Genomic DNA, 23,227 nt, shown 5'->3' with positions numbered 1-23,227 from the left:
GTGTGGGTGAGCGATCACAGGAGACTCGAGGAACACAAATAGTGGAATCCTGTTTAGTGGGTGTTTGCTGAGCTCTTTTCGTGGGCTGCCCACTAACAAGAAGCTGTAGGGCAAAAGACCAGAGCAGGCTTGCAGCTAATACTGTAGTCAAGGGAGGGGCCCAGGGCCCAGAGTGTGCTAACAAGTACCAACTCTAGGTTTTAGTCCCACTAACAACAACAAAAAATGTCAGCTTCCTTTCTGACCACTTACAGGACCAAATTTGAGAAGTGCATGCTTTTTCGTTTTGTTTTGAATATTACCATCCACGTCCAAAGAGTCCAGATGACTCTGACTTTCAGGCTGTGTGTTATTTTGTTATATCGATGTGTCATCATTTAATAAAGCAATTCCCTGGAGCTTTTGTTGTCTGTTTACCTCCAAAGATAATGCAGGAATGAATATCTTCATGGCTTCCTTTTCCTTTTTCCTTTTTTTTTTTTTGTTTTTGTTTTTTGTTTTTTGCTTTTGTTGACCATTTCACAGATTACCAGTGAAGTAATATTACATCTTGTAGCTTTTACTACATACTCCCTCATTGCTTTCCAAAAAGTTAATGATGGCGACTGCAGTATTTATTTACACAACAATTACAAATTGAGTATCTACTAGTGGTAGGCACTGCGTTGAGCTCTAGGGGTATAATATGGGCAATATAGACACAGACCCTGCTGTCGTGTAGCTTCCAGCCTCTAATGGGAGGGTGGCATTCATCAGGTTATCACACAAGTGTGTGACTGCAAACAGACAAATAGTGTGAATTAAAAATACTGGCCGCTAGCCAAGACAGTGAAACCAGTGTGTACTGTCAGCAGCACTGGTGGTAGTTTGCGGAGTTTTATTTTTAATTTTCCTACTGTACTATCTAACAAATGGTTTCTCAGTGTTGCCTTGCCTTTTAGATTTTAAGTTAAAGCCAATTGTTTCTCTCTAGTTCACCCTGCTGCTTAAGGGGAGTCCTCTATTGTAAACCAGCAAAAAATTACAAATTTAGGCCTGAGGTTTTTAAAGATGAATAGCTAGAGTGTACTTATGAGCTTGTTCTACCCTCTCCTTTATCTTTTAATGGGACTCCTCATATCAGTCATTTCAACTGTCTTGAGCTCAATAGAGAAGAATAATTCTTGCCTACCTAACTCACAAGGCTACTATGAGAATTAAAAAAAAAAAAAAAATTAAAAGAGCTTTGCAAACACGAAAGATGTTTGGATGATAATCTCCTGCATCTGCACTGCCCTATTTACTTTTGTTCGCTTTATTTCATGTATATTTAACACATATTCATTGGACGTTGATCTTGTGTCAGGTGCTGGAGACGCACAAATGAACAAGAGCCTATCTGTGCCCTCATGGAACTTACATTGTAATGTGCACTGGAGCACTGTGGGTCAAGGTGAAAAGAATTCGAAAGTCACTACCTACCCAGTCCCATCACTGCACAGCACAGGAACCAGAGGAGTGCACATTTACCTTTCCCATGTTTTGATTGTTCCTCGCCGCCCGCGTGCCCCACGGCCGATGCTCCCTCTCAGGCACACCCGGAGGATGCTTTATCTAAGTATTAAAAGATTGGACCCTGTCTGCAAGTAATGGGGTAACAACTTTAAATTCCCATTTAAAGATTTCCGTATTATCCCCTATACGTATGCACTGCGGTTTCTGGGTGTATGTTGACAGGTCCAGTTGTCAGTCCTCTTGTAAGGGTCAGCAGAGGCCCTAAAAACCTTGGGACCAGTTATGATTTTGTTACAGGCACCGAAGTGTCACATAGCCTCCGGGTTCCTAGGCCTAGAGGGGGTGGGGCCGGAGGGGAAGAAGGTTTAGATCAAGCCGGGTCCTCCAACTTCTTTCTGCTGTTTCTGAGCCCAAGGGCCAGCTACAAGACACAGTTCCAAACTTTATTAAGGCAACCTCGGTGAAGGAAGGAACATACAGGGAACTCGGGAGGACGAACGGGGGACTCGGAGTTGCAGCGTGAGCCCTCCGCGGGCGGAGAGGGAAGGGGGTCGGGCGGAGCTTGCGCATTAGTGCCCCAACCCGTGCGCCGAGGGCGCCGGAAGGAAGGGGCGGGGCATCCCCCGGCGGCGGGGCGGGCCCGGCATCAGCAACATGAGGTGATTGGCTCTGCGTGGGGAGGGGGCTCGCTTCCGCCGGACGACGGAAGCGGCTCTCCGGCCCTACCAGTGGGCCATGGAGACGGTGGCACAGTAGCGACCTAGGTGTAAGGATTGCAGGGGCGGCGGCCATGGAGGCCGTACTGAACGAGCTGGTGTCTGTGGACGACCTGCTGGTGAGGCCTGGCCCCGAGGGAGGGAGAGGGAACATTCGGACGGGCGGGTCCTGAGGAGAGCCCGAGTGGGGCCAGACCCTCTACCCAGCACCAGGCTCTCCTAGGGAGGCCGAACTACGGCTCCCGGCACCCTCTGCAGCGTCCGGCTCCTGCCCAGAGGCTCTTCTTTGTCCCGGAGGCCAATGGGACTTGTAGTTTCCTGCACCACCACGCCCCAGACTCGGGGCCTGGAGTCTGGCGTGGAAAGAGTGACCAGTTCTGAGTGCGTGCAGGAGTTAGGAGGTCAGGGTGCGGACACCTGTGTTTGAGTGTTCCTTCGGTGACAGGGGAATACAGCGACTAGCATGAAGTTTCAGATGTTACTCACCGAAACCGGCACGGTGCTAAGTGCATTGCCGGCGATATCTCAATCCTTGTAGCTCTAGGAAGTGGGCACTACTCTTATTCCCACCTAGCAGATAAGAAAAGGCCCAGACCCAGCCGGGTGGGGCTGGCTGGGGGAAGCAGCCACCGACGAGGGACGGCGTGGGCTGTTGTTGAGCTGTTCGGACAGCGTGTTTACTGTTCAGCCAGCCGCTCGGGGTCAGCTGCTTCGCCGGCGGTGCCTGGAGCCGCCACCAGGTGGCATCTCCGCTCGGTACCACTAGGGGGAGGGAAGTGGACAGGGGTAGTGTCGGGGGGAGACACCCTGCTGCCAAGAAGCAGAGTACCTGGATCCCAGGGATGGAGATGGCGGAAGCCGGGATGCCGGATGCCAAGGCCCGCGAGGGAAACGTGACAGAGACTGGGGAAGATGGAGTGTAGCTGGGAAATGGACACCCAGGGCCTGGTAGAGAATGGTTCGTCCCTTCCTTGCTAAATGACTCCTCTCCTCTCTTGTGGCAGAAGTTTGAAAAGAAATTTCAGTCTGAGAAGGCAGGAGGCTCCGTGTCCAAGAGCACGCAGTTTGAGTACGCCTGGTGCCTGGTGCGAAGCAAGTACAATGATGACATCCGCAAAGGCATCGCACTGCTGGAGGGTGAGGTGCTAGGCTACCCGACCCTCCCCTTCCCAGTGGCCTTCGGGTCCGTCCTGCCCTTCCCAACCACCGTGGCCTCCTTCCCTCCCTCCATCTCGAGTGCTGGGATCCTGTGTCGACATGGGACCCTGTAGCTGTCACCTCACAGTTATTTGCCAGTAAACGCACTGCAACAGAGGGCTGCACCCTGGCCTGGCTTCGCCCAGTTTGCTTGTGGCGTCATCACCGTTTAGCCAGACAGAACCATGGCATGTCACTCCCCCCAGGACTCAGTGATCTGGCAGTCTGACAGAAGGAGGGTGACTGGTCTGAGGTGACACAGCTGATGGATTAATGGCTGAATTAGGACCAGAAGCTCCTGTCTTGTGTGTCCCAGGCCCTTGCTCTTTGGCCCCACCATGTTGCTTACTCAGCAGCAGTTGAAAACCTTTCGTGAGGGTGGCATGGGATTAGTGCAAACCTGCGAGCAGATGGTGCTTTTTTGATTGGAATCCTGTCTCCCGTTGGTTTTCGATAGGTCACTGTTTTGTCAGAGGCCATACTTGACCTTCAGATTTCTCTGTACCCTGTACCCGCTTTCTCTTGGCCAAGTATTCACGTGGAAGCAAACAGTACACTAGCGAAGGATGGCTATTGTGAACCTATAAAAATAAGAATCTTTTTTTTTTTTTTTCCAACGTTTATTTAGTTTTGGGACAGAGAGAGACAGAGCATGAACGGGGGAGGGGCAGAGAGAGAGGGAGACACAGAATCGGAAACAGGCTCCAGGCTCTGAGCCATCAGCCCAGAGCCCGACGCGGGGCTCGAACTCACGGACCGCGAGATGGTGACCTGGCTGAACTCGGACGCTTAACCGACTGCGCCACCCAGGCGCCCCAAAATAAGAATCTTTTTAAATGCAAATAACCTCACCGGCATCTGCCTAAGTTGCTAATTCGGATTTCTCAGGCTTCCTTTACTGCAGGGCATACCTGTAGAAGATGTCTCTGAGCGTTGCCACTTCTAGCTGAGGAGAAAGTACGGGCACTGGGGAAGATTTATGAACACCTGCAAAGCTACTTAGCCCCAAATTGTACAGAAGCCTCTGCGAAGTCACTGAATTGAGATAGAGTCAGGCGGGGGTCATTCAGAGAATGCTAATTGAAGGGGAGTTTTGAGCTGATTTTTTAAAGGGGGGGGAGTGCAAATTTATTTTAACCCCAATCTGGGCAGCAAACAGCTACAGTGAGAACACACAGCGGGTACCTTTGGCTTCTCCGGTGCCTCAGTTTCCTTCCAGTTCACTTAGAGGAACTAGAGCTGAGTATATAGTGTTGAAACCAGGGCGTTCATCACCGGGGTATTTGGCAGCCTGGGTTTGTGCTGCCCCGGAGCCCTGACTGGGAAGCCAAGAAGGGCCAGAGCTGAAACGGAAGCTCAGCACGGTGACTTTGTCCCGGGGTCGTACAGGGATTCGGAGAGTGGAGGGGGTCTCTGGGACACAGGCACTAGGAGAGGAGAGGAGCAGGTTTCACCCTCTTGCCGCCACCCTCCCCAGAGCTGCTGCCCAACGGGAGCAAAGAGGAGCAGCGGGATTATGTTTTCTACCTGGCTGTGGGGAACTACCGGCTCAAGGTAAGGCGGCAGCCCCCTCCTTCCCCCCCTCCCTCTCCGGGTGGGCCACCCCACCCGTCATTTCCCCTCCAGGGTAGAGCCCTGGCCGTCAGGGAGGCCGGACAGGGCAAGTGGGCAGGGGGGGTGTCGGGTACAGAGGTGCAAGGCGACGGGTCCTGACGCCGAGGGAAGGTGAGGGACAGAAGATCCAGGTGCCAAGGGTGTGGGTGACCTCAGGATTGGGGTGCAGCCCCGAGCCTTGGGTGGTTATCTCCCCAGGCTTATCACCCCCACACAGTTGGGGTTGTTTGTGGACTCTACTCCGTTGGGTGGGGCCGGAGGGAGGGAGGAGGTGGGGGTAGAGGGAGGAGCCTCCGGGGCAAGTGCAGGTCCCTCTGAGGGGCTGGAAGAGGCTGGAATACTGGGGGGGGGTGTGTCTGTGTTTTCCCTGAGCGCAGGAATATGAGAAGGCACTAAAGTATGTGCGGGGGCTGCTGCAGACAGAGCCCCAGAACAACCAGGCCAAGGAACTGGAGCAGCTTATTGACAAGGCCATGAAGAAAGGTGACCCTTCCCCTCGGCCCCCCACCCCCCTGCTCCCCACTCCCCGCGCCTGCCTGTCTCCCTGGCCCCGTCGTCCTGTCCTCCCAGGGCACCTCTCTGCTCTTCACCAAGTCGTCTTCCTTCCCCCATGCCTGGGCTCTCTGGTCTCCCTTTATTTTGTATTTATTTAATTTTTTTAAATTTGCCCTTCAGAAGATACTTTTTTTTAATGTTTATTTGTTTTTGTGAGAGGGAGAGACAGAGTGTGAACGGGTGAGGGGCACAGAGAGGGAGACCCAGAATCCAAAGCAGGCTCCAGGCTCTAAGCTGTCAGCACAGAGCCCGATGCGGGGCTCGAACCCACAAACCTCGAGACCACGACCTGAGCTGAAGTCGGACGCGCAACCGACTGAGCCACCCAGGCGCCCCCTCTCTGGTCTCCCTTTAAAGGACCCCTTCCCCCGCTCCAGGCACATCCTCCTCAGTCCCTCAGTCCCTTCTTTCTGTACGCCTTGGAGTCCCTTGCCTCATGACTCCAGGGGAAGAGGCGCACCGGGCAGGGTCCCTGTGGGGGCTGGGCTCCTGACAGTCTCCCTTTTCCCTTCCCCAGACGGACTAGTGGGCATGGCCATTGTTGGAGGGATGGCCCTGGGCGTGGCGGGACTGGCTGGACTCATCGGACTTGCTGTATCCAAGTCCAAATCCTAAAGGAGACCGCGCCTCCGCCTCTGCCCAGGGATGCCTGGGAGCCTGTGGAGGACGTTCGAAGGGGGGGTGGGGGGGTGGCCGTCCATCCTTTCCGTCCCTTCCCCTGTACCCCATCACTGCCCTCTGCCTTCGGCCTCCTCTCCCCAGAGACCTGTCCAATAGCCCCAAACCACGTGCTCCGGGACGAGTGTAAATAAAACTGGGCTTTGGCTCGGAACCGCTGTGTCTGTGTGGAAGACGGGGCGGGCTCCACTGGGCCCAAAGGTGGGGGTCACCCGTGGTCCTTTCCTGCTCGCCTTCCTCCTCCTACCCGCCCCCAGGCTGGTGTGGGGTTCGCCTTTGTCCGCCAAGCTGCCCAGAGCCCACACCCTTCCTTCCTTCCCCTCCCCCAAAGCAGTGGTAGGCAGCATGGGGACACAGGGACACGGGACGTGGCCTTTGCACGGTGCTGGAATCCTGGGAGAAAGCAGTGATGGGAGGCGGGAAGGGAAGAGCTGAGGGGACAGGCCAGGATTTATGTCTCCTGTCTCCTCTGACCCACACAGCTGCCTCTTAGCACGTGGAGTTTTCCACACCAGGGGGGGCCCCCACTCGGTTTCCTCCCAAACCTCCACCCTTCTCTCCCTTTGTCTTCCTGCGCCCCCCTCCTCCCCGTCCTCTCCTGGGGAGGGGCCACCGCCCAGGGGCAGGGCTGGGCCTTCGGCGAGGACTCCTCAGGTTCTTGAGAAAGGTTGCAAACCCAGGACATCCCAGTCATAGGCTCCAAGATGGAAGGTCAGGACCCAGTCCCCACCCAGCCTGCTTTGCCCCACACCCGCCCGGTGCCAGGCTCAGCGTGGGCCCGTCTTGCTTCACCACATACCTCTCGTTCCACAGCCAAGCCAGCCTGGCTTGGGGGGGGGGGGGGGGGTTGGGGCGGAGGCACCTGAGGGGAGCGCAGAGGAGCCTGACATGGGGAGGGGGGTGATGGGATGCCCTTTGGCTCCTTGATGTCCCCTGTGACTGCCTGGGGGGTAGCATCAGTTCCCCCCTACCCCTGGAGACCAAGCCCCTGCTGCGCTTGCCAGAGGAGAACCAGAGCTGCCCTGGCTGTGGCCTTGAGGCAGGAAATGATACTGTCTGCACCAGGACAGGTGCTCAGCCTCGGCTTGGGGTTGGGGCCCGGCGGTTTCTAACCCATCATAATTAATAGAGCTGGCGACAGTTCTGATAACTGAGCTGCTTAGATTAGCCACAGGATCACGTTCTGGGCCTGTGATTTATCCCCCTTGGTGGCCCTTGGCAGCGAGATCAAGCTTGTTGCCGAGAGTCAAAGATCAACCCGACGAGGGGGGAAATTCAAGTTCAAGAAGTTGAAGTTTGGAGGGAAGCAACCCACTGGTGGCCTCACCCTGTGCCCGCGGCACCCGGAGCCAGAGTGGTCCCCGAGGATGGAGCAGTTCCCACGTGCAGGGAGCTTTTGATCTGGGGTCACAGCGGTGAGGGAGCCAGTTCTAGTTCACAGAAGCAGGAACAAGCCCGAGGGGCTCAGACTCCAGGCCCTTGTGGCTCTGGTAGATGGTGGGTCTGGTTTGAATCCAGGTTGACTGGACTCCAGAGCCGCGGGTTCCGCCAGACGCCCTGATGCCTTACTCAACCTTAATCTTCTTCGGTGACTCAGTAGCCCGAACCCTAAGTCTTTGGAGTTTCTTAAATTGTTCTCACCAACATCCAGGAGGGGGGCTCCGCTCCCCGGATCCTGCCCCGCGAAAGGTCTGTCCGTGGCCCCGGTCTCTCAGTCACCTTCTCTTTCCTTGTCCTGGCTCCATTCTCCGGCCCCCCGATGAGAGCTGAGTCAGAGCGACTTCCCTGCTTCCCCTCTGCTCCCAGTGCCTCCCATGGGGGCCCCCCTCAGCCCCATCCGTTCGTTGGTCACTCCCATTAGTCCTCTCCGCCCCCCTTGTGGGGCGGGGAGCCCAGAGGCTGGGGGAGGGGGTGGACTTTTGGCCCGTTCCGTTGCTTCCCTCCATCTCCGCGTCAACAGCTGCCCGGCGCTCTGGGCTCATTCCTCTGCCCGGACCTTCGGGGAAGCAGGAACCCAGAGGGAGGGCAGGGGGCAGAAGCCGGGGGGGTGGGGGCAGATCTGCACCCCAGGTTGCTGCTGGCCCCCCCTGCTCTCTCCACCTTTCTCTCCAGCCTGCCTTAACACCCCTCCTTAGCCAAAGCCCCTCAAGTTCCCTTGGGGCTCAGCCCCTCCCCTCCTCTGGGGCCCCAGGCGCCCCTCAGGGCCCTGCATCTCACCATGTCGGTGGCCGTGGAGATCTTCGGCTTCTTCATGGCAGCCCTGGGGCTGCTGATGCTGGGGGTGACCCTGCCACACAGCTACTGGCGAGTGTCCACCGTGCACGGGAGCGTCATCACCACCAACACCATCTTCGAGAACCTCTGGTTTAGCTGTGCCACCGACTCCCTGGGAGTCTACAGCTGCCGGGAGTTCCCGTCCTTGCTGGCCCTCTCCGGTATGGGGTGGAGAGAGCGGGGTGGCCCGCTCCAGGGGGCGGCGGGAGGCGGGGAGAGACCCCCGGGGAGGGTGACTGCTGCCCACGGTCGGGCCTCAGGCACCGAGCCGATAAGGGAGGCCTGGATCGAGCTCGGGGAGCTGGGAGTGCCGGCGGCCCCCATCTGGAGCCGCACTGGAGACCTCGTCCCACGTGTCCCCCTGCCCTAATGTGACACCCCTAGTGGTTCCAAGTGCAGGCACCAGGGCCAGACTGCCGGGCTCAGCTGACCAGCTCGGTGCTCCCAGCAGGTGATGAAACGAGCTTCGTTCACCCCAACTGTAAAACCGGGGGAACGTGCACAGGCGCGTGGCATGGTTGTGAGTGTTGAGCTACAGCCTGGGACGTTAGCGTGATTCTCGTTGGCCCGTGTGCGCACACGACCGACTTCAGCATCTCAGCTTTGTGGTGAGAGTGCAGGGGGTCGTGGGGGTGCAGAGGAGGCCCATCTTGGGTTCTTGGCGTTGAGACCCTTAAAAGGCATCGGTGCCACTGCCACGGCGAATTCTCAAGGGCCCTCTTCAAGCGAGACTTCCCGCGGCGCTGTGTCTGGTGGAAGCAGCTAGGGGTGTGTGTGCATGTGTGTTCGGTGTTCTCAGGCGGTGGATTTTTTGAAGTTCTCGGAGGGCCAGAACGTACAGGTCTTTTGTTCCAGAAACGTTCTCCTTGGTGGTATAGCATCTTCCTTCTTCCTGTTCACCAAGTAGTCCCCAGCATCCCTCGGGGGAGTCTTTTCGGTAGGCCCGTGCCGGAGACCAGGAGGGGAGGACCAGGTCCTCTTTTTGGTGCCACTCCCACACCCCCCTTGGAGCCGTCGTGCTCTTCCGGTTCGCCACTGTAGGTGCTGGGAAGTGGATGGAACTGAAGCCAACACTGGGTTTGGAACAGGGCTGCGGGAACGCCAGAGATGCTCTGCGCAGTTAAGGGGTCTGCGTGGGTCTCTCGTGCCCCTGCGATTCCCAGAATCTCCTGATCCAGCAGGGATTTCGTGCCTTCATCCCTCTCTCCAGGATTTGCCATGTGCAGGGCACGTGCCCTCCCCAAGCTCCCGATAAAAGCTGGGTACCATCTGGACCAGAAGCCCCGAATGCCGGGTGGCCAGAAGGGACATTGCAGGCAGCCGGCTTAGCAGCACTGGCCCTTCCCGCCTCACCCATCCCTCAGCCACACCGCGGTTTGAAGAGGGGCGTTTGCCGTGAGCCTGTCGGCCCGAGAAGGGCCCCACTTGGGACTGCTGATGGAGGGGCAAGAGTCTGCTCCAGGGGGAAGGGCAGAGGGCAGCTGCCCGGCATCGGGGGTCGTCAGGGCACCCCACGTTGTGATGGTTCTTCACGCAGGCCATCACAGTGCCGTCTCTGCTGGCCTGGCTGCGTGGGGCGCGGGCAACCCCGTTTCACCCAAGCTGGAAAACTACAAGCACAAGCGTTAACCGGCCCACAGCCCCACAGGTGGTAGGGGTGCCGGAACCCAGGCTGGCGGATACTCTGGTCCCGAGGGGGGTCCTGACTATTATTTAATCCCCCACAGCCGCCCAGCCCACACTCCCTCGTGGCCCATCAATAATCTCTCCTTTGTCTACCACAGCGGCCTAGGGACCCAGGGCTGGTCAGCCCTGGGTAGAGAGGATACGGGGGAGGGGGGAACCCCAGAGGGAGTGGCTGGGAGTGAGAAAGTGCTCCCAGAGAACTTTGTCCCTCCTCTCTACCCGCCAACTCCGGGCCACTTCACATCCTCCTGGCAGGGACCCAGCGTCTTCAGCACCAGTGGCACGGCCCCACCCAGGAAAGGGGAACAAGGTCCTTGGGGTGGCTGGCAAGTATCAAAGAGAAGGGGGAAGAGGGGCCGGGAAGGAAACTGGCCGTTTCCTTCAGCTTTGCGAAAGGGGAAACTGAGGCATCCAATGTATATGAGCTAGATGTGCTTGGATTGTCCTTCGCCTAGATACCCCACTTTCCAGATCAGAACCAGCCCCCACCCAGTAACCCGCGGGCAACTGCTGCCCCCTACAGGTCACTGCAGGAGAAAGCTCACTTCATGATGTCTAGGGGCTGTGCTACGTGGGACCTAGAGAGAAGCAGATGTGGGGCAGGGGCTGAGTACTCAAGTGCAATTTCTGTCATTCGCGACGGAGCAGTGGTTCTCGGCTGCGATTGGGGGCGACTTTGTCCCCCAGGGGTCATTGACAACGTCTAGACATTTTGATGGTCCCTCTTGGAGCGGACTCCTGCTGACATCTAGTGGGTAGAGGCCAAGGATGTTGCTGAACATCCCACAGGGCCCAGAACGGCCCCCAGACCAAAGCAGTAACTGGCCAAAGTGTCACTAGTGCCAAGGAGACAGCCAGTAAGCAGGTGCGCCGAACCGGGGGCGGGGCCTGAGTTGAGCCCCTAGGAAGGAGGGGCGTCAGGGCTCCAGCGGAATAGGGCCCCGAAGGGGAAGGAGGGGACTTGAGGGCCTTTATGGACTGAGACCCGAGCAGGGGCTGGCTGTAAGGGGCTGGCTCAGCCCCGGAGGGGGAAGGGGCCAGCTTAGGGACCCATGGCTGCGCCCCGCCTCCCCAGGGTACCTCCAGGCCTGCCGGGCGCTCATGATCACCGCCATCTTCCTGGGCTTCCTGGGCCTCTTCCTAGGCATGGCGGGGCTGCGCTGCATAAACATCGGGAGCATGGAGCTCTCCAGGAAGGCCAGGCTGGCCGCCGTCGCAGGGGCCCTGCACATACTGGCTGGTAACTGGGGGAAGGTGGTGGTGGGTGTGCCCTGCGTTGTCGTGGGGGGGGGGGGGGGGTGTTGAGAGTGGCGCCAGCAGACCCGTGGTCCCCTGTCGCCTCCAACTCCCCACTCCGGCGGGCGTCTCACCCTCCCCATTGAATGGACACCCGCCCTCTCTGCTCAGCTCTTCCCTGCCTCCCCGTTCACCCCAGCCTCACTCATGCTCCCCAAATCAATCCATCAGCAATGTTTCTTGAGCCCCCACTAGGAGCCAGGCATGAGCAAAGGTGAGTGAGCGACTGTCCCCCAGAGGTTACAGCCTGGCTGGGGATACCGGAGTCTGGGGTGCGCGGGGTGCGAGCACACTGCGCACAGCAACAGCACCTTTGTCAGTCTGTAAAGCACGCGCACGCGCACGTTATCGCCTCGCAGCCAGCCTGCGAGGTAGGGTGGGTCTTGCCCTGTTCTCCAGATGTGGGAACGGGCTCAGAAAGCTCAGGTGACTTACTGGAGGCGCCCCCAGAGAGCGGCAAGGCTGGTCCTGTAGCCCAGGGGTCTCACTGGCCTCAGGCCTTCACTGCGCTGGGTGACAGAGGCAGGTCACAGGCTCCGGGGGGGTCGGGGAGGCCGAAGGAAAGGGGTGTCGGGGCAGACTCTGCGGGAGGATTGCCCGGACAGCCGGACTTTCCAGGGTGGGTAGGATTTGGATGGGGCAGATTCCAAACGAGGCAACGATGTGATCAAGATGCTGGGCAGGAAGGGCAGAGCGTGGGAGACTAGGCAAGAAAGGGGGGCTGCGGTCGGGACCCGAGGAGAAAGTCATGAGCTAGGGAGCGCAAAAGAAAGAGAGGGAGTGCAACTTGCTCTTGGGCGTCCAGATCTCGGGGCCGCCCCCGTGTGGCCCTCCCCCAGCTCCCTTCCTCCGCTGGGCCTGGGGCGCGAGCGCCGCCCTCCTCTCCCTCCCCAGGTTTCTGCGGGATGGTGGCCATCTCCTGGTACGCCTTCAACATCACCCGGGAATTCTTCGACCCCTTGTATCCCGGGACCAAGTAAGTGTGGGAGCCCCGGCCTGGGGGGCAGTGGGGGGGACTCGGCCCTCACCGTCCCTGTCCCCAGGTACGAGCTGGGCCCCGCCCTCTACCTGGGCTGGAGCGCTTCCCTGCTCGCCATCCTGGGCGGCGTCTGCCTCGGCTCCACCTGCTGCCGCACTCCCGACGCGGCCCCGGCCCCCAGGTAGGGACGGCGGGCGCGTGGCGGCGAGGGGGAGGGGCGGGAGCGGGGTCGCCCCACCGCTGACCCAGGCCCCTCCGACCCAGGCTCCCCTACGAGGCCTCCGCGGTGCGGTCCCCCGGCCTCGCCGCCCCCCTGCACCCCGCGGTCTCGGACGAAGAAGGCGACAGCAGCTTTGGCAAATACGGGAAGAACGCTTACGTGTAGGAGGCCCGTGGACCCCGTGCCCCTGCCTCTGCCCCCAGCCGCCAGAGGTCCCGCCAACCCCGGGCTGCAGGCCACGCCCCGACTCCGCCCCGTGCCCCCGAGCCACGCCCGGCTCTGACCGCGCCTCCTTCGTCTGACCGAGAACCTGCCTCTTGAGAACTCACCTCGGACTCCTGAGGCAGGACCTTCTGGGGCTGGGCTGTGGTTGGTTAAGGGAGCAGAGGCGACCCCGACTGTTTGTATTCTGTATGATCTATGCAGAAATAAATTTGTACTGTGAACTGTTCAGGGTTGGGGGTGTCATGCTCGTGTCATGAAGTGGCTGGCCAAGCAAGGGTTGGCTGGGGTGCCCCCAGGGTCGTCTCAGTTCTTGGACCTCAGGCTGCCACCTGTCCCTCTCTCTATCCCCTTCGGACTGTCTCAACCGAAAAAGAGAGGAGGGGTTGCAAGTGATTTCAAGAGTGGGGCACCCATGATTATGGCCAAGAGTCATCGAGCAGCAGACGTGGTAAGACCCACCTCGAGGAAACCGGAAATGGCAGAGATGCCCCCTGGCCGGCCCGAGACGACAACTCACTCTCTTTACTCTCAGCTCTTCCCACAGCAGTACAAGAAGACAGCTGGTCTTGAACACTTGCTTCGGCTGTGCCTACGAGTGGACACCACAAACCAACGAGCCCTTTGAAACTGTGCGTCAAATCAACCAGATTTTTCTAGGGAAAGGTTCAATAACTTCCAGCAAAGTCTTTGGACGTCTCTTCACAGAGGCCTGCATATTGCTGGTGTGTGTCTGACTTGATGGTGTCCAGCTCAGACATGGCACTGGGCCCTGGGCTGGCTTGGGAGACAGGAAAACGAGGCCACAAGAGAGGGGCCTGGCGTCCAATGGAAGGAGAGGGACACCCCCCCCCCCCCCGCGCCTAGCCCCTGCACTGGGCTGGTGCACCATCCCATTTATTCTTCCCTCTATCTGGCTAGTGGCTGGAAGAGGTTCAGAGAGGTGAAGCGACCTGTCCAAGCTACACAGTTAGCAAGCAGTACGACCACGATCTGTTCAAGACCAAAGACACAACTGGCCTGCTTCCTGGAATTTTTGGCTTTCCAAACTCATTCCCGTCAACTGAATTCACCTGTCATTGAGGGCTTTGGGAGTAAGCCCCCGGGATCTAGCCTTCTAGTCCAGAGGGTTAGCCTCTCCTTCCCCTGTGTACCCAGGAGGAGGCTGTGCTGCTCCATCACATGACACTGGGTCCAGCCCCTACAAGCTTTTGGCACAGTGCAGATTTCCCAAAGCCCCGGGTGAAAACCCATCTCCCTAGCACACGGGGAGCAGGCAAAAATTTTTCAAGGCTTTCCCTAAGGGATGTGTGCTTTTAAGTGGAGGGGTCCAGTGACCCCTTCCTAGAGGATGTCAACAGATGACTCCTGGAGCCACTTAGCTCAGAGCAATGGGAAGCCATTGGGTCCGGCTCTGTCCTATGAAGGTCAGTTGGGGAAGGCTGGGTGTGTCCCTGAGTAGACACATCTTACACCAGGCAGAATCTAAGTGACTTTTTATATCAGCAAAATATGAAACAAAGCCAGTGAATTTAGGAAAGAAACCAAAGAGACTACTAACTCAGTGCAAATCTGACAGGAGTTCCAATGGAGGTGATCACAGTGAAGCACTGATGTATTTCTCCACCAAGAAATAGTCTTTTCTTCTATTTCCTTCCTTCCTCTTTTTTTTTTAAGTTTATTTAGAGAGAGAGAGAGAGAGAGAGAGAGAGAGAGCACATGCGAGCTGGAGAGGGGCACAAGGAGAGGGAGAGAATCCCAAGCAGGCTCTGCGCTGTCAGCCCCAACACGGGGCTCGAACTCACAAACCACAAGATCATGACCTGAGCCAAAATCAAGAGTCGGCTGCTTAACTGACTGAGCCACCCAGGTGCCCTTCTATTTTCTTTCCTGCATGTACTTGTTTTGTTTTTTTAAGTAGGCTCCACGCCCAGTGTGGAGCTTGAACTCACGACCTTGAGATCAAGAGTCGCATGCTCTACTGACTGAGCCAGCAATGTTCCCCCTTGCATGTACTTCTTGATAGAGAGGGAAAAAAAAGGTTAGGGCCTAGAAAAGTTTCCTTTCGTGGGAGGGAGACACAAATTGAGGCCAGAAGTTAGATGCCAGCAAACTGGGTTCCTGGTGTCCCAGTTACTATTGCTTTCTAACCATCCCAAGACTCAGTGGCATAAACCATTTGGTTATACACATGGATTCTGTAGGTCAGAACTTGGAGTGTGGCAGGGATGGCTTGTGTCTGCTCCAAGACAGTGAGGACACAGTCATGAAGACTCAAACAGCTGAGGGTGATTCGATGCCTAGGTGCCAGAATTACCTGGAAGTGTCTTCACTATCACAATGGAAGCCTAGGCTAGAATGGCTTGAAGGCTTGACTCAGCCACCTGCGTGTGGCCTCTCTGTGTGGCCTAGGCTTCCTCATAGCAAGGCGGCTTTAGGATAGTTGGATTTCTTGATTTTTCTTTCTTTCTCTGCCTCTCCCTTTCTCCTTTCCCTTCCTTTTCTTTCCTTTCCTCCTTTCTCTTTAGTAGACTTCACACCCAGCGTGGAGCCCCACACGGGGCTCAAACTCATAACTCTGAGATCAAGACCCGAGCTGAGATCAAGAGTTGGACTCCTGGGGCACCTGGGTGGCTCAGTCAGTTGAGCATCTGACTTCGGATTAGGTCATGATCTCACAGCTTATGAGTTCGAGCCCTGCATCGGGCTCTGTGCTGACAGCTCAGAGCCTGGAGCCTGCTTCAGATTCTATGTCTCCCTCTCTCTCTGCCCCTCCCCTGCTCACGCTCTGTCTCTTTCTCCTTCAAAAATAAGTAAACATTAAAAAAAATTTTTTTTTTTTTAAAGAGTTGGACTCCTAACCTACTGAGCCACCCAGGCGCCTGGAGGATGGCTGGATTTCTTACATGGTGGCTGAGGGATCTAAAACTCAAGTGTCCTAGTTGACAAGGCAGAAGCTTCCCTGCCTTTTATCACCTATCCTTGAATGTCACATGGTCTCACCTCTGCCACCCTGTACTCGTTGAAGCAGTCAGAATTCTGCCTAGATCCCAGGGAAAGGGGACAAAGACCCTACCTTTCGATCAAAGGGTTGTCAAAAAAATGTACAGCCGTCTTTTAAAACCACTTGGGATTGTCCTCAAACCGCATCCTCACCACCATTCAACTTGGGGTGGCCACCGACACCACTGACCCCACCTCAAGTCTCCAGAGAAAGGGCAGGCAGTTTCTCAGGCAGACCCTGGGACACCTGAGCCAGCTGTAGGAAAGTCCCAAAAGGGGGGAGGAGAGCCTATAAAGATGCCTAACACCGAATTTACTGGATCTCATTAATATCTCATTGAGGTTACTTGTTCAACAAATGCTTCCTAAGCATGTGCTTTGCTAAGTTCCAACAGGATACAGAGCCTTAAGACAACAACTCCAAGGAGCTTATAAGCTCATAGCACACAATCCACTTACAGGAGGCCTGAGTGTAAGAAGCTTTCACAGCACACAAGAATTATAGCACCCAGGGCCACCAAGAACAGAGGCCTCTATATCGTGAATTCCCCATGCCTCCAGAAATGTCTGGGTTTTCTCGGATACTAATAATTTTGCACACTGCGGCCCCTGGTAACAGCAGCCTCCTCTGGAGCAGCACCAAGGGTGAGGGCTGATCCCTCTACCCGGTTAAGTATCAAGAGGATGAAGACAGGGGACTGGCTCCTCCCTCAGTCTCCTCCTGTGCCCCACCCCCAGCCCTCACTCCACTTCCCTGTCACCCAGTCCTAACTGTGCTCAAATGATACTCGGGAGAACTACAGAAACAAAAAGCAAAAGCAAATGCACCGAATCCATCATCAAAAAATGACATAAAGCGACAGCCAAAGAAGGCTGAGATGTGGGCGTGGCAGCAGAATGGGACAAAATCTTCCTCGGTCAGGGAACCCAGGGAGACAGACAGTGGGAGGGGTGACTGACGCATGGAAGGAAAACCCACGGAGCAGTGAACAGCACAGAGACCCGTGACCCTCATGCCCAAACCACCACGTGACCAAAGAGGCAGGTTCCTCCTCGGATGACACCTTTTATTACAACAGCACGCTGAGGGCCCAGCCCACTTCCCCCCAAACAGCCCCCGGGACTAGGCCTGTCTTCCCTGGCAGGTAGGACACAGCTTTGCTGGGCGAGTGAACGGCTCCTCTCTCGGTCCAGAAGAGCACCTCTCTCCTTGGCCAAGCCTTCTCCGAGGCTGAGGTGGGGTGCAGAGGGCCTTCCCCTCTGGGGACGCCCAGGCTCACACAGTCCACTTCAGGCACCTGCAGGCAGTGGAGGCCCAGGAGGAGGAGAGGTCCCGGGAGGCTGGGGGATAGGAAGGAGAGGATGTGGGCGCAGGGGGAGGTTCTGAGCTCACCTGGTCTCCTGGTGGGTGCCCAGACAGCGCACCGTGCAGTACCGGGCGCCACAGCTGACGCAGGTGTACGGGGAGGGGAAGCCGCAGACGGCACAGAAGGGCCGCTGAGGCCGGGAGGGGGGACCCGCACAGGCTGTCAGATAGTTGGGGCCCTCGGCCACGCTCAGGTTCTGTAGAGACAAGGGGAAGGCTCCACACCTCCTCCGCCCACCCACGTGGCAAACACCGCCCTGGGACAAGGACCTCTGCAGGCTCCTTCCTTCCCCGTGGGGCCCTCCCAGTCCCCGGGGCCACGCCCTCTCACCTGCTCCTCTAGCAAGGCCTGAAAGTTCTTTCGGAAGCGAAGTTTAAAATGATCGCCTCGAGTTTTCTTCTTTTTCTTTCCTACAGAGGAAGAACAATTAATTACAGTTGACTCTTGAACAACACAGGGGTTGGGGTGCTGGCCTCCTCCACGTAGTCCAAGACCTGTGTATAACTCTGGACTCCCCAAAAAACAACATCAAATAGCCTACTGGTGACCAGAAGCCTTTCTGACAATATAAACAGTCGGTTAACGTATGTTTTGTATGTTATATGTATTATATACTGTATTCTTAAAACAACACTAGGGAAAACAAAATATTAAGTAAATCATAAGGGGGGGGGGGGCGCTTAGTCAGTTAAACGTCCAACTTTTGCTTTCGGCTCAGGTCATGATCTCACAGTTTCATGGGGTTCCAGCCCTGCATCAGGCTCTGTGCTGGCAGCACGGAACCTGCTTGGGATTCTCTCTCTCCCTTTCTCTGCCCCTCCTCCGCTCATGCTGTCTCCATCTCTCTCAAAAATAAACAAACACTGGCACGCCTGGGTGGCGCAGTCGGTTAAGCGTCCGACTTCAGCCAGGTCACGATCTCGCGGTCCGTGAGTTCGAGCCCCGCGTCAGGCTCTGGGCCGATGGCTCAGAGCCTGGAGCCTGTTTCCGATTCTGTGTCTCCCTCTCTCTCTGCCCCTCCCCTGTTCATGCTCTGTCTCTCTCTGTCCCAAAAATAAATAAACGTTGAAAAAAAAATTTTTTTAAAATAAAATAAATAAACACTAAAAAAAAAAACAACTTAAGAAAAAAGAAAGAAAATCATGAGAGCAAATATATTTACAGCACCGACTGAACAAATCCCACGTACAAGTGGACCCCTGCAGCTCAAACCCTCGTTGCTCAAAGGTCAACTATAGTTACTTGGCACGTGCCAAGAAAGACACCATCTTTCTCTGTGCCATCGTTCCCGACACTCACGTGTCCACTCCCTGCGCACACGCTCACCTGGGTTCTGAGTCGGCCTCTCACTACCGTGTATCCCTCCCCTCACTTCTCTAACCTGCTCCTACATTCATCTCCACGCTCCCCTAAGTCCAAGGCTCTAAGTCAGAGCTGGAAGTGCTCCCGGAGCTCAGCTCTCCATGTTCTTTACTCTACATGTGCTAGAGGAAGGTGACGCAGAGGGGGAGAGCAGCTGGCTCACAGTCACAGAAGTCGCAGAAGCCAGTCCCTGACAAAGCCAGAGGGGCTCCTGTGTCATCGGCTCCCCCACCCCCTGCCCCAACCCGATGTCCCTCTACAATCTGTCTCCAGGCAGACCCCTTCCCCTTCCTTTGGCCTTGCCTCCCCAGCCCGGTCCTCCCTCCCTCCACCCGCCTCCTCCTACCCCTGCCTCACCGGTGTCTGCATCATCATCAAACTGAGGCAGCCTTTTGCCGAGCTGGGGGAGTCCTGCATGGGGGTCGTCCTGGAAGTTGTCATTCTCCAAGGCCTCGAGCTGCCTGTTGATGCGGCGCTGTCTGGCAGCCCGGTCGAGCACCCGCCGCTGTCCAGGGTCCTGGGAGCGAACTGGGTGGGGCAGAGCCAGGGAGTCATGAGGGCACGGGAAGACAGAAGCTGGGCTGGCCTTGGTTCCGGGAAGCGTGCGGACGGAACCACAGCTCTCTGATGTCATCTGAGTCACCAAGCCCTTGGCGCCTGTACCTTCTCCCAATATATTAGCCCCTCTGGCTTGCCTCCCTCCTGGCTAACAAGGCTGTCATTTCAGTCACTCATGCCTTTGGCCCTGGCCTTTCCTCCCAATCCCCAGACCCAGCCAAAGAGATGCCTCCTGGAGACCTCTCACTGCTGGCAGAAATCAAACCGTGCAGATGGGGACCACTGTACACGCAGGGCTTGCAGCCTCCACTGAGACCTTCATGCACTCAGCCGTCATGCTTAGCAATCTCATTTCCTACTTCAAAGGACACACGTAGAGATGCTCATCCTCCAGCCCGCTCTCAAATATAACTGCCTGGCACCCGCCTTCCCTCCATTCCAAGAGGATGCACCCCCTACCCCTCCACTGAGTCCCATTGCTAAACCCAACCCTCCATCTCCAGCTCGGGTCCTTCTGTCCCTCCTGCATCTTCAAACCCTCTTCCCCAACAGGGACCTTCCCTTCACTGGAAAAACCTGCCAAACCCTCACGTGTTGACCCAAATTCACAAAGACTCATCTTTGAGAGAATCACCCATGGGAAGCTTCATTTCCTCACCTCCCATCCACTCTTCAACCCCCAGCAAAATGACTCCCATTCAGTGGGAACTACTCACACTCAGGACCCTGGCGATGCCCTAGGGCCAAATCCAGTGTGTATTTCTAAAATCTTCCTTTTACTACACCCTGAGACTTTACTATTTCCCTCTGGTGGAAAGAATCCCTTCATTTGCATCCCTGATGTGACTTCAGGTTTTTCTGATGGTGAAAAGCACTCAGCAAATGTGTTTAATGAAGAAGGAGACATTTTGTGTAGAATGATCTGATCCCAGTGAACAGCCGGTAGGTAAGAAGAGAGAGGTTTAAAATGGTGAGGTCAATGGGGCACCTGGGTGGTTCAGTCAGTTAAGCATCCAACTCTTGATCTCAGCTCAGGTCATGATCTCACGGTTTGTGGGTTCAAGCCCCGCGTTGGGCTCTGTGATGACAGTGCAGAGCCTGCTTGGAATTCTCTCTCTCCCTCTCTCTCTGCCCCCACTCCTCTCTCTCTCTCTCTCTCTCTCTCTCTCTCTGTCTCTCTCTCAAAAGAAATAAACTTAAAAATTAAATGGTGAGGTCAGCAGCTGACCTCCTGCAACCAGTTGAACACCCAGTTGTGGAGCTCAGGAGAAGGTTCAGGATTGAGAGAACCACTTTTTGGAGTCATTTGCTTTTGGGAGAGACAGCCCTATGTTTGGGTTTGCAATCCCAGGAAGAGAGATCAGACTCAGAAAGAGATGGGGACAGCCCTCTCCTTAGAGACAAGAGGGGAGGCCACATGACAGGCTTCGAGCAGTAATCAGAGATGACCCCTTCGGCACTGCAGCCCAAAATTTTAAATCTTCCCCTCCAAGTCTGCTTCTATTCCTGAACTCTCTAAGTAAACAGAACCATCTGCACAGGCATCCTAAACAAGAAACCTAGGAGTTATTTTAAACTTCTCTCTTTATCAGGGTCTCACAACTCTACACAAAATTATCTCTTTATTCATTGAACAGATATTTATCGAGTGCCTGTAACCAAAATAAATACCATCGGCACCAGGGGCTAACACTGGGCACGCACTATGAGCCAGACGCTATGCTAAGCTCTTTGTGTGAGAGCTTTAACTCTTTATCAACCCAACGCGAGAGATATCATTATCATCCCCAGTTTACTAAAGTTCAGAGGTTAAGAAACATGTCCAAAGCTCATGCAGCTGGTATGTGGCTTGGGAAGAACGCAGAGCTTCCCAGCTCTGGATCACTGTATACTGCCTCCCTCCCAAGTACCAGTCGGTGCCCTTGGTTCTGGGAATACATGAGCTTACAGTCTAGTGGGGAATACAAATGATCAAACAAATGAGCAGAGCACAGGATATGTTAGCACAAGGAAGTACACGGTGCTACGGGGGCACATGCCAGAAACACCCAACTGGCCCTGGGGTAGTCAAAAGATTTTCCACAGGAAAATAAGAAGTCTAGGTTGAGATCTGACTAATGAATAGAAGTTACCTTGGTTGGGGGAAGAAAAGGGTGTTTCAGGCTTTCATACCAGCATGGGAGAAGGCTTGGATGGCAGACTGTGGTGCCTTCAATAAATTATAAAAAGTTCAGTATGGCTGGTAATATAAAGCACGTAGGGAGGGGGTGCTGTGTGGTTATAAAGTCAGGCCCGCTGTTAACAGTCTTACCTGTAAGTGTCTAAAGAACTTTGGATTTGGGGATTTATACTGAGAATAATGGAGATCCAGCAAAGAGTTTAAGAAATGCTGACACGATTGGATTCATTAAAAAGTCAATCTGGGGGACTACTCAATGGCTCCTAAATTGCCTTCCAGTCTCTAGACCTGCGCTGTACAAGGGGGTAGCCACTACTCACCTGTGGTTGTTTAAATGCTGTAGATTAAGTTTAAAATTTAAAATTCAGTTCCTCCGTGGCACTAGCCACATTTCACATGCTCAACCGCCACATGTGGCTAAAGGCTGCCATCCTACACGGTGCTGAGTAAGACCATTCCCATCATTCCAGAAAGTTCCGCCGTACAGCGCTGCTCCGCCCTGAAGCCAGAACTGCCTCTCTAAAAGATAAATCTCTTTCGGTCACTCCCCTGCCTTAAGAGAGCCTGTAATGATTCCCCACTGCCCTCTCCAGAGAATTCAAACTCTCTGGCACTATATGGGATGCCTTTCAGGTGTACCTTTCCCCAACCCTCCAGACTATTCTTGCTATTCCTCCGCAAGCCCCGAACTGTGAACTTGGCTCCCCAAGCGACTTGCTTTCTCTTGCTTTCCTGCCTTTGCACGCGCGGTTCACGCTGCCGGGAATGAGCCTCGGCGCAACTGCACCGAGTGAAACCTTAACCCGACTTTCAAGCCTCCATCTAAGCGTTTTCCCCCGCCCCCTTCCCGGTGCCCTCCATCCCAGAAGCTAGGTTAAATGCCACTCCTCCCCGCGCCCAGGAGCTGTGCTCCCCTCTGCCATCGCACCTATCACTCTGAAGTGCAGTGGCAGGCCTGCGTGTCTGTTCCCCTCCCAGAAAGCCAGTTCGGGGATGATAGGGATCTTTTTCCAATCTCCAACCCAGGCGCCCGACGTGGAGCAGGCAGGCATCAATTAAACATGAATGGATGGGCTGAGGAGCGACCCCGACGCCAGGGCCCGCGCGCCGGGGAAGGGACTTGAGACTAATAACTGGTTGAAAACATCCTAGGCCAGGTTCGGATTTGGGAGGCGGTAAGGGGCCAACCGCCCGGGGCTCACATACCCGAAGTTTTCTTCTCCACCATTTCCACAACACAGCTGACGGAAGAGCCTCCTGCGCACGCGTGCTAAAGCACCCGCTGTGGAAGGCGTGTCATCACTTCCGGCAGCGCGTGCTTTTGCGCGTGCGCAGAATTATCCCACTAGCATTCCCAAAGCTTCCACCCATTACGTGATGTTCCCTAGGAGACCAGAAAGCTTTCCGCCATATTTTATAGGGGCAAAACCACTTCCGGCCTCAGGGTGGCTGTGTATTTTGTGGGGTCCCCTACGTGGATCATTTTAAAGAGGTGGTACCAGTGGTCTTTTGAGAAATGTTATTTCCCTTTCGTCGTCCTTCTGAAGATGCCACCATCACAAAGGCAGTCCCTGGAGATTCTTCCCGGGGCGGCAGAGATGATGGGCTGGACTACCAAAGAGAGTGCGTAGGCTTGAGTGGGCAATCCGAGAGGCCCTTGGTGACCCTCTGCCGAAACCTCAACCCCCTGCGCCCCTGGCACCGCAGACTCCTCGGCCTTCTCCCTCCTTGCCCCCCGCTGCTCCGCTCGTCGCCGCTCCGAGCGCCCCCACGCCGTGCTCGCCCGGCCTTCCGCCCAGCCGCTCCCGGCAGAGCTGTGGCAAAGAC

General features: G+C 55.9%; 3 protein-coding genes across 6 annotated transcripts; 2 read left to right on the top strand and 1 right to left on the bottom strand.

Moving 5' to 3' along the window:
• The first annotated feature begins 2,176 nt into the window (after positions 1–2,176).
• FIS1 (fission, mitochondrial 1) lies at positions 2,177–6,408 on the top strand. The gene is made up of 5 exons (XM_043559773.1): positions 2,177–2,329; positions 3,215–3,347; positions 4,885–4,961; positions 5,399–5,504; positions 6,094–6,408. The coding sequence occupies exons 1-5, from the start codon at positions 2,285–2,287 to the stop codon at positions 6,189–6,191; spliced, it is 459 nt and encodes a 152-aa protein (XP_043415708.1). The 5' UTR covers positions 2,177–2,284; the 3' UTR covers positions 6,192–6,408.
• Positions 6,409–8,319: 1,911 nt separating this feature from the next.
• On the top strand, positions 8,320–13,160 carry CLDN15 (claudin 15). The gene is made up of 5 exons (XM_043559769.1): positions 8,320–8,689; positions 11,290–11,454; positions 12,405–12,486; positions 12,554–12,670; positions 12,754–13,160. The coding sequence occupies exons 1-5, from the start codon at positions 8,473–8,475 to the stop codon at positions 12,872–12,874; spliced, it is 702 nt and encodes a 233-aa protein (XP_043415704.1). The 5' UTR covers positions 8,320–8,472; the 3' UTR covers positions 12,875–13,160.
• On the bottom strand, positions 12,186–23,004 carry ZNHIT1 (zinc finger HIT-type containing 1). 4 transcript variants are annotated; one of them, XR_006294169.1, is made up of 7 exons: positions 22,900–23,004; positions 19,021–19,191; positions 17,632–17,711; positions 17,328–17,497; positions 13,394–13,523; positions 13,039–13,127; positions 12,186–12,213 (listed from the first exon to the last, which is right to left on the bottom strand). XR_006294169.1 is itself a non-coding variant. In XM_043559770.1 (6 exons), the coding sequence occupies exons 1-5, from the start codon at positions 22,955–22,957 to the stop codon at positions 13,463–13,465; spliced, it is 540 nt and encodes a 179-aa protein (XP_043415705.1). In that variant the 5' UTR covers positions 22,958–23,004; the 3' UTR covers positions 13,039–13,127; positions 13,452–13,462. The 4 variants fall into 4 exon arrangements, 3 of the variants coding, with proteins under 3 accessions (XP_043415705.1, XP_043415706.1, XP_043415707.1); XM_043559770.1 differs by lacking the exon at positions 12,186–12,213 and having other exon boundaries at positions 13,452–13,523; XM_043559771.1 differs by lacking the exons at positions 12,186–12,213; positions 13,039–13,127; positions 13,394–13,523 and adding an exon at positions 16,976–17,232.
• Positions 23,005–23,227: the final 223 nt, after the last annotated feature.

Source organism: Prionailurus bengalensis, chromosome E3 (genome assembly GCF_016509475.1).
Source record: "Prionailurus bengalensis isolate Pbe53 chromosome E3, Fcat_Pben_1.1_paternal_pri, whole genome shotgun sequence".
Classification (NCBI taxonomy): Eukaryota; Metazoa; Chordata; class Mammalia; order Carnivora; family Felidae; genus Prionailurus; species Prionailurus bengalensis.
Note: the sequence above shows the minus strand (reverse complement) of the source record. Positions and strands in the feature narration are given on the sequence as shown.